Source organism: Poromitra crassiceps (assembly GCF_964638095.1).
Source record: "Poromitra crassiceps genome assembly, chromosome: 19".
NCBI classification, from domain to species: domain Eukaryota; kingdom Metazoa; phylum Chordata; class Actinopteri; order Beryciformes; family Melamphaidae; genus Poromitra; species Poromitra crassiceps.
The window spans coordinates 12,221,573-12,231,572 of NC_139646.1; the positions used below are offsets into that span (position 1 = coordinate 12,221,573).

Sequence of the window (10,000 nt, forward strand, 5' to 3'; positions counted from 1 at the left end):
CCACCAGACAGTCCAACAGCCACTAAGTGCACCGTCAAATTTAATCTGAGAGTCTGAGAGGATTAGCTGGCACTGCTGTCTCATAAAGTCTTAGTCAGCAACAATCAAGTCATATTTGATTCCGTCAAACAAATCAATATTACTTTTGAATTTATAAGATGAATAACCTGCATTTGCTCTTTCAAAAATAAACCTGAGCAGATCTCACCCACACAGCTGCTGTTCTGATACAACCCCTGTCACCCTCCTGCTCACCTCTGCTCTTGTCCCTGTATGTAGTCTTCGATCATAATCCCCCGTCATTGCTTTAATATAGCGAGATAGCTTGAGATCAAATACTCACAGCAAAACAATGATGACAGACAGGCAGCGGATATCAATGCGCAATGAGTAGGTTGATGGTAATATTTTATATATATTTTATGGCTCCTATAAAGGCTTTTCAGTCTGATTTTAGAGCTTTACATAGTACAGAAACTGCCATACTCAGGGTGACCTATACCCTCCTTTTAGCAGCTGATGGGGGAAAGTGCAATTTTAATTATTTTAGACCTAAGTGCAGCCTTTGACACTGTGGACCATGTCATTTTAATTGACCGCCTGAACACTCAAGGACACTTGGTTGGGTTTATTCCTACCTTTTAGAACGAACCTTCACCACAATTTACTCATCTTCTACAAGTCACATTAGCTGTGGTGTACCGCAAGGTTCTATTTTAGGTCCAATTCTATTCTCATTCTATATGCTGCCATTTTTTAATTGCTAGCATGCTTCAGTGATATTCAGACGATGTGATAGTCCCACTGTGTTTCTGGTGCAGCGATCCATCCTCCCTCTTGCCATTAGGTTGGTTTTGTTAGTGTTTCCACACTGACAGTGCACCACTCACAACAGCAATACCAGAGCAGAGCAGCTCATACCAGAGCAGTTGCATACTGTTGCATCTCAAAGTTAACACTAACTCAGCAGTACAATATGAATACTATTTTTGAGGCAGTGATGTCACTTCCTTCAAGTGTCCCGCTTTTTCCTCTGTGCCAACCCAAAGCCAATTTGGGATTGGGACCTCGTCTGATCTAATTAGCAAATATTTCACACTTGCCACTTGGGTTACAGGCAGACGCTAGCAACTGTTTAGTGCCTCAACAGCTTAATATGGTGCTGACAGATGTAGAACGTTGTTTTTAACATTATGAACAGGCATAGATAATGGGATTGTGTCTGAACATATTTCAGAAGGTGATGTAAATGAACATACATCACACATGATTGCTTCATCTATATAAAGCTGAGGATCTTCACTCCACACTTTTGCTAACTTTAACACACGCATCCTGTTCAAAACAAAAACAAAATCTCCACCTCAGTATGAGTAGAGCAACTGTAAGTGAGGATATTTTCAGGCACAAGCTTGATGTATTAGACTGAGGAGAAGTGCCGCAAACAATTCCAGACTTCTGATAGCCTCCTTCGCCTGGCACATTGCCTATTTCTGGGCAGAGTTACATAATCAGTCGTCTGGCCACCATGAGTGCAGGAGCCGCCCGTAGCTTGGAGGAAGGTCGTTCTAGAAACAAACAAACTGTGTAATATGAGGCGTTAATGTGCATGAGCAAAGTGTTAACGATTCTGTCCTCTGACATTTTCAGGGATTATGGACTGAGGTTAAGTCAACATTAGTAAGTCATTAAACGAAATTCAGTTGTTTTAACCTATTGCATTTGGTGCCATGTCTATTATTAGATATTCAGTTCACATTTCGCATGATGTGACCAGAGATAGTTTAGTGATTAAGTCTCCTGAACCTGTGTGTCTGCTGAGTCTAGGATCAGCTCCCGAACTAACTCCGTCTACTGGCTCCCTCGTTATGCCTATAACTGTGTGAATAAATCAAACGTAATGAAGGTGGTGGATTTGAAAATCTCTTGGCCGTTTTAGTCATTATGGCATTTCATTATATAGCATAGGAATTTGGGTCGGGACCTTAACCTCGATTAATAAAAGGGCCCCGGACATTTACGGCGAACAGCACCCTTTTTATGATGTGAATTTCTGAAACTCATCAAAACAATCATCAGATAATCAGATAATAGGGCTTGGAATCGTATTCGCTGTCCTTGCTTATAGCTTTGATAATGCTTACATTGTCCATGGCATTGTAGCCGGCGCAGTCACCTTCATACAGCACCATCACTCCATCATTATCTCGCTATATCTCTGCACCTCTGCCAAGCCGTGCTGTTACTGTCAACACCTCTGTGTATGGAAGATTGCACAGGTCACCCCCATACAGGTTGATGTACTGTAGCTAGACTCAGCAGATAAAGCAGACATGCTGTGTATCATTTGGTCCATACGCAATCAGACCTTGTTGATGGCATGAAGATGAGGATTGAAGCAGCAAGAAATCACTTTGTCGTGCCTCCAGCATCAAAACGCTGTGCTCTGCTCTGCTGACACGGCACACTTCCATCTTAGAGTTGGCTTTGCCAGAGGGCATATCATCACCGTCACCCTGATTTGTGAAAAGCATGAATGTGGACACACCCACTCGCGCGCGTTTTCCTGCATGGTTCATGCATGTTTGCATTTGTATCATGAGAGAAGGAGGGGTTAAGGATCGACTGGATGACTGAATACAGGATGAATGCATAGAGAGAGTAATGCCCTTATAAGACTTACCGGTAGCCATGGAAGTCGGCCACTTTGCTCCCAGAGGAGCTACTTATGTTCTGAATACAGGTGAAGTTAACACACACTCATGCACACAAGCTGTCTTGCTCACCTAGGGCCACCTCCAGAGTCTTGGGGATATTGAGTGTTGCTCAGTGACCTGTTGTGACCACCTGTTTCTGTAGTGTTAACACACCTTCCCCCCCCCCCCCCCCCCCCCTCTCTGTCTGCCTTCAGTAACCACCTCTCCCCTGTCCACTGCAGACCAGATGTGGCAAAGTAAGTGGACTCTCCTATTACCACAGTGACATGAAATGCTGTGACTAGTTTATGGTGGTGGTGGTGGCAATGTTCTTTTCTTGCAATTTATTGTTTTAGAGTGGCTATTCAGAGAGAATTTCATTCCCCCATAAAGTCATTTATGTAAAACAGTTAGTAGAGCATCACACAGTATATTTCTCAATCCCTTACTCCCTAACCCATCTGTCTGTGGTGTTCTTCTCTTTTTTTCTCTCCCCCAAGTTTTCTGGACAGGACGATACGCTCAGTGGTGGAGCAGCACCTCTTTGAGGTGAAACCTTCGGGGGATCCGAGTTCGGAGGACAGTGAGTCGACCCCCCGCCCCGTGTCTCCAGGGGTGACGCCCACCGCACGACAGAGACGTCGACACCAGAGAGAGCAGCAGGAGGACGGCCTCAGACACAGAGAGCGGAGCAGGTGCGATGGGCTTCCATCTTTTGCGGGGTGTGGCACTTGTGTACAATTGCTGACGTATGTGGCAATACGTAGCAAGCAGTCTGTTCATTGGCAGAGGAATATTGATACTTGTAACAGAGCAACGCTTGACCTTTGACCTTCAAGGCGTTTGACTATGATGTTACTTAAATTGGTGTTTTGGTAACTGTGGGCCTTTGTAGAGTTCTGGGTGACAAGCTCGTTCACTGAGACATAATACAGTCATAACAACTAGGGTCATTGCTGCTCCAAGCTAATCCTTGTTGATGGAGATCTGGTAGAGTCTGAAGGATCAGTGACACATGGATTAGAGACGTGCATTAGCCCCAACGCAGCAGACAACATCAATACGGCGCACGGTAAATAGAATTGGCAGCAAAACTAAACAGCGCGTTAGCTGCTTGAGAAGGTATAAGTAAGTGAGGTATCAGGATGACCTTGGCATTCAGTTCGCAGAGCACGGCGCCCTGATGGAGACGGGCGGAAGGGAGAGAGAGAGACGGATGGCCGGTGTCTGATTTCTTCACCTTTTTTCCGTTTCCATGTGAAAACAGAGCTGCGTCCCTCAGGACGGACACCAACAAGGAGAACATCCCGTCGAGCGTCAGAACCTGCGCGAGTGCGGCTAGCACGGGGGAGGACAGGGGCAGAGCGGCCTCGCACGGAGGCCAGGCCGAGTGCACCCTCAAGCCCAGGAAGTCCAAACTCAGCCCGACGCTGGTGCAGCTCACCGACAACCAGGACGACGCCCACGCAGTGAGTCATCCCTCTTTTCCTCCGCCTCTCTCCGTATCTTAGCGCTGTGTCCTCGTCCTCTCAGCGTCTCTCCTATCCGGCTCTGTTGCATGTGTTTTGTTTTGACTGCTCTCTCTGCCCCTGTCTCTCTGTCCTTTTAGTGCTCTTTAATCTTTTCTCTCACTGCCACAAGTTAGTATCAGTTAGGTACAGGTGATTAACAGCAGTCAAACTCTTTTAGGTCATGAGATACCTACACTATATAGAAAACAGATTTGAAGCTTTTTACAGTATAGGAATATAAAGGCTACGATAGACACTTTGGTGAATTCTGATATCACTATCACTATCACTACTAAAGACACACCTTTTCAGGCTCCATCTGGGCCCTTCTTGAACTAACTTCTTTCTCTCTCTCTAAAAAAAACTAAAACTAAAAAAAACTTACTAACTACTTACTAACTTAACTTTACCACTATTCCTTCAGAAGTTGTAGCTGTCATAGACTGTGTTGCATAGTTGATTGCTCTATTGCTGACAGAAATGTATTATTGTAAGTCGCTTTGGATAAAAGCGTCTGCCAAATGACGTAATGTAACGTAATGTAATGTAACTATAAGTTTCACATTACTCATTGCAATCACCAAAACAAAACATTGTAACGCCTCGTGCACATCTACAATGGCAAAATCGCTTTTCCGCTGTGCCGCAGCGTTTTGTGGGCGTGGAAACCAGCTTCCAGCTTGGAGCTGTAGAAACGTTTTCAGGTAGATGTACACAGAAGGGTGGGGGGACGAAATGTGTAGGAAGAGCTGTCATTGGGTAGCTTAACGAAAGGTCCCGCCCTAGTCCCGCCCTTCGAGCGTTAAGCCGCTCAGAGACAAGCCGCCTCTAGTCTGCGACAGCGAAACGCAGGGCGGTTCCTGCAGCAGGGGGCGCGAGGTTGAAATGGACCAATCAGACGCGGAAATAGAGCAAGACAGCCTATCAAGCTGCAGCGTCAAAGAGGCTTTCACAGGAGGCATGCCGCCTCGCGTTTCATGATGTGCATGAGGCGTAAGCAGGCTTATTCTACCCTGCATACTCATAATGAAAAAATTGACTGTAAGTTCAACATCATCACTACTATACAATCAGATCACTCACACACACACACACACACACACACACACACACACACACACACACACACACACACACACACACACACATCCAGAGTTTCTCTTCTTAGTGCAGCTGTCAATGCAGATAGATTGTGCAAGCATGAACAGATTTGGTGTTCTCTGCCACACAAGTGTCCCATTAAGCTGGTGACCCCCGTCAACCTCATTGCTATGAGTCACTGAAAGTGAATGGCAGCGGCAATTTACAGGAATCACTCAACAGGGACAGCAGCCAGTTGGAGGAATCACTCAACAGGGACAGCAGCCAGTTGGAGGATGAATCACTCAACAGGGACAGCAGCCAGTTGGAGGATGGAAGACAGGAGGCATTGGCGATACACGGGCCTAATGGCTCCCGCCTTTTAGCGTGGCATGCAATAAACAACATGCTGGGCTAATTGCTAAGCTCCTGCTTCAGAAACACTGCGAACGTAAGGGCAGGTCACGAGTGTGCAATTAGCAACAGTGTTTGTTTACCCACTGAAGATGATGTAGAATACAGTAGCTCTCAGTTGTTGTCGTCATGTGGGTACTTAAGACCACCATGTACCAAATGCTGTGTTTGTAGAGTCAGTGCACAGTTTGTCCAGCGTGTTTATGTCCTGTCAGGTGAACGTGAGTGAGTTAAGGTACGTGTTTGTTGCAAAATGTTAATTCTCTCATTTATTTTTGCATAAAGCCTTAGAGGTGTTATACATTGCTGGCTTGGACAGCTGGCTTGCTGAAGTAGACCCCGCTGCATTTAATACACTGTATTTGTCTTATACGGCAACTTTGCCGATTTTCAACCAGATTTGTATATCATTACAAAATCAGTAGTATATATGCAAATGAACGATGTTTAACTCCTCTCCATCTTGCCTGGACCAAGATCTCCCCGTTCATTCAACTTCCTGGTTCAAATGATGTCATATTGATGTCATGTGGATCAGTTTTGCCATGGTGTCACTATCACTGTCACTATCACTATCATTATTACTCACTCTACCGCAGAACTTGCTGCTCCAAATGATGTCATAATGATGTCATGTGGATCAGTTTTGCCATGGTGTCACTATTACTGTCACTATCACTATCATTATTGCACTCTCTACCTTCATTTGCAGAACTTCCTGTACCAAAGGACATCATTGTGACATCATTATGACAAACTCTCGACCCAGGCAAGATGGGGGGAAGTTAATCATTGTTCATTTGCATATACTACTGATTTTGTAATGATAGAAAGCTGGTTGAAAATCGGCAAAGTGTTTCTTTAAGTGTGCCAATACAGTACAACCAGATAAAAAATACTTGGTCAGCTACTTCCTGCCTGTCAGCGAGCTTAAAATGCAATGAGTCATGCCCAATGGCAGAGTGAGAGCTCTATACAGAGAGTGTGTGAAAGAGGTCAGTGAGAGCTCTATACAGAGTGTGTGTGAAAGCGGTCGGTGAGAGCTCTATACAGAGAGTGTGTGAAAGCGGTCAGTGAGAGCTCTATACAGAGTGTGTGTGAAAGCGGTCAGTGAGAGCTCTATACAGAGAGTGTGTGAAAGCGGTCAGTGAGAGCTCTATACAGAGTGTGTGTGAAAGCGGTCAGTGAGAGCTCTATACAGAGAGTGTGTGAAAGCGGTCAGTGAGAGCTCTATACAGAGAGTGTGTGAAAGCGGTCAGTGAGAGCTCTATACAGAGAGTGTGTGAAAGAGGTCAAAGCCACGGCGAGGACAGGCTGTGAAGCATTCGGCTTCACAGACATCATTAAGTAATATGATCCAATCATCATTCTTGACACACTCTAATCTGACACTCCAGCTGCCTTGTGCGGATGTGTGTGTGTGTGTGTGTGTGTGTGTGTGTGTGTGTGTGTGTGTGTGTGTGTGTGTGTGTGTGTGTGTGTGTGTGTGTGTGTGTGTGTGTGTAAGCACGTTGGATGGTTATTCACACGCCCGGCTCATAAATCGTCTGTGCCTAATGTAAAGCTCAGCTGTAGGGCTTCCCGTCCGCCTCATCGGCTGATGGAAATAGATGTGTGGTTTCATACTCGAGAAACAAGTCCTATGACCTTGAGGATTGTTTTCTTTTCTTTTCTCCCCTTCCCATCTTATGTCAGAGGAAAGATGACACTTTGACACACATCCATATGATAGCTGTCAGTGGCTTTATCGCGATTGGCTGGGTCAATGGTATGCTGAGTGGCTGGGTCAATGGTATGCTGAGTGGCTGGTGGCCTAGGTTTGGCTGTGATGTTAGCGAGTGTCTGGGTCTGTGAGCAGGACTCTCTGTGAATGAGGTTTATTTCAGGTGGGCTTACATATAGTATAACATAGCATAGTACAGTACAGTACAGTACAGTATGTTCTTGGTGTATATGACCTACCATCCAGCCATCTGTTTTGTTGTTTTTGTCTGTGACCTAAATCCAATTTTACCTACTGATGTACCATGTTCTAGGAAATTCTATATTCCTCTTTCTAAGTATAAAGGCACATTTTAATTGTCCAACCATGGCAGGAAAAGGTATTTTAAATGCAACCGAGGTTGTCCCATTTTGATGATTTTGATTTGATCATTATGAGCTTTTCATTATCATTAGTAACATTCCGGTGTTATTTGTCCGTTTCCTGTTCAAGGAATGTGTGGGTGTGTCAGGAACTCACGAGAGACTGGGAGCAAACAACATGGAGACTTTTGATAAAGGGTAAGCAGCATTTACAATATCTCGACTCCCTTTGAAGGCATCATAATATATCTCATTCAGGTAGTGAAGTGCTCTTTCTCACCACTTTGACTTTTTCACATCAACACCAAGGTCATACCAGCTGTTTCGCCATACTGGCTGAAACGTTGATAAGCTACTGGCTGACTCCAGCAGCCGTCCTGTTATCTCAAGGAGATCCATTTTCCATACCATGATGTGTATAATGCCCGTTTTATCTGATAAAGTGCTGAGAGAGGGCAAGGGCCAGATTGCATATCTAAACGGTTTGTTTTGCTGATGCAAGGCAAGGCAGCTTTATTTGTAAAAGCATATTTCATAGCCTGAGGCAATTCAACGTGCTTTACAGAGTCATACAAATACATTAAAGTGCAAAAGTACAGACAAGAGATCCACAAGATAAAAGGCTTAAAAAGTAAAGTAGTGCAGTTCAAATGAAGTGAAATAGAAAGATAAAAGTGCACAACAAATACTCACACTTTAGTGAACACATGATCCACGGTGAAACTGCTCTGCGCCCGCTGTGCCATTGTTTTCCTATGGGGAGAGTGGTGCCCCCCCAACTAGCCGTCACGCACCACTAACATTTGACACCGAGCGCTGCACTCAAAGTTCAAATTGTTTCAACTTTGACCTGGTTACCGCTGACCTTTCATGAGCGCAACCAATGTTGCCTAGCAACAGCTACTGCTGCTCTTCGCTCTACCTGGCGGTGAGAGAAGAACAGATCTCTTGTGAAGGCAGCTGAGAATCATAGATTCTCCACTTGGTCCACAGATGGATGAGAATCATACAGGGTAAAGATACAGCTCTGTCATCTAGTTCTTTGAGTTCCTTTGATAGATCTCTGCCATGGTGCTCTTTTGAGTTCTTTGATAAAGCTCTATCTAGATCTTGAGTTCCTATATAATTGTAGTTCCCAGATACTCTGTCCCCCCACGTCGGAGTGTTCACTCATGCAAAGTGCTTTACATAAATAAAACAAAAATAAAGACATATCGTAGATTAACAGGCTAGAATATGGTTAGAAAAGTGAAAAGTGCCGTAAAATCACATTTAAAAGAAAATAAATAGATATAGATCGATCGATCGATCGATCGATAGATAGACAGATAGACAGATAGATAGATAGATAGATAGATAGATAGATAGATAGATAGATAGATAGATAGATAGATAGATAGATTGATCCATGCAGGTGAGTGTTGCCCTAGATTGCTTAAACATTGCCCTGGTGAACAGAAATGTTTTAAGCCCTCATTTAAAAGAGGCTTCTGACTGCAAGATAAACACCTTTATTATAGGTTGATTTGCAACAGATGATATAATGAGTTGAACTTTCTCTCCTGAAGTGCTAGAGTAGGCTAACAAATGAGCTGCAAACCTAGTTTTCTCTGTCTTTTTTTTCAGGAGCGACATTTCAAGAAAAGATGGCCATCCTCTTCATCAGGTAGGTTCTACTTCACATGATTCATCTCTCTCTCTCTGTCTCTCTCTCTCTCTCTCTCTCTCTCTCTCTCTCTCTTTCTCTCTCTTTCTCTCTCTCTCTCTCTCTCTCTCTCTCTCTCTCTCTCTCTCTCTCTCTTTGTCACTTTCGTTACAGCGCTCCTCCCTCCACATCTCACTTTATCCACAGCCCACCACTCTCTTATGTGCAATGTTGTCTACAAACACCATGTGGATGTGGTGCTGTATGTACTGCCAGCTAATGCTGCTGGGAAGAGATAAGGCCAGAGTCTCAGATGGTCTCAGATGGCAGGGAGATGGAAGTGATGGGGGATGAAGAAGAGGGAGGGGAGTAGATGCTTGGAAGTGCTGTGAGGGGAAAACTACTCATGCTTGTTTATGACCTATGTCAGCGGTTCCCAAACTTTTTCTGTGGCTCCTCCCCTTTTCTGATATAGGAACATTTAAAACAGGCTGGAAACAATTAGAAAGTAAAAAAAAAAAAAAAAAAAGCATCGCAGAACCAATCCAGAGTCTTTAGGGCGGCATGCA

The 10,000-nt window shown here is 44.4% G+C and overlaps 1 protein-coding gene across 1 annotated transcript in view; it reads left to right on the top strand.

Moving 5' to 3' along the window:
* fam13a (family with sequence similarity 13 member A) overlaps positions 1-10,000 on the top strand; it is a 70,534-nt gene that overhangs the window by 35,378 nt on the left and 25,156 nt on the right. The window contains exons 9-13 of the mRNA XM_083655777.1: positions 2,912-2,953; positions 3,197-3,391; positions 3,964-4,165; positions 7,917-7,984; positions 9,413-9,452. Of these exons, the coding sequence (XP_083511903.1) occupies positions 2,912-2,953; positions 3,197-3,391; positions 3,964-4,165; positions 7,917-7,984; positions 9,413-9,452 (547 nt within the window). The remainder of the gene's footprint in view (positions 1-2,911; positions 2,954-3,196; positions 3,392-3,963; positions 4,166-7,916; positions 7,985-9,412; positions 9,453-10,000) is intronic.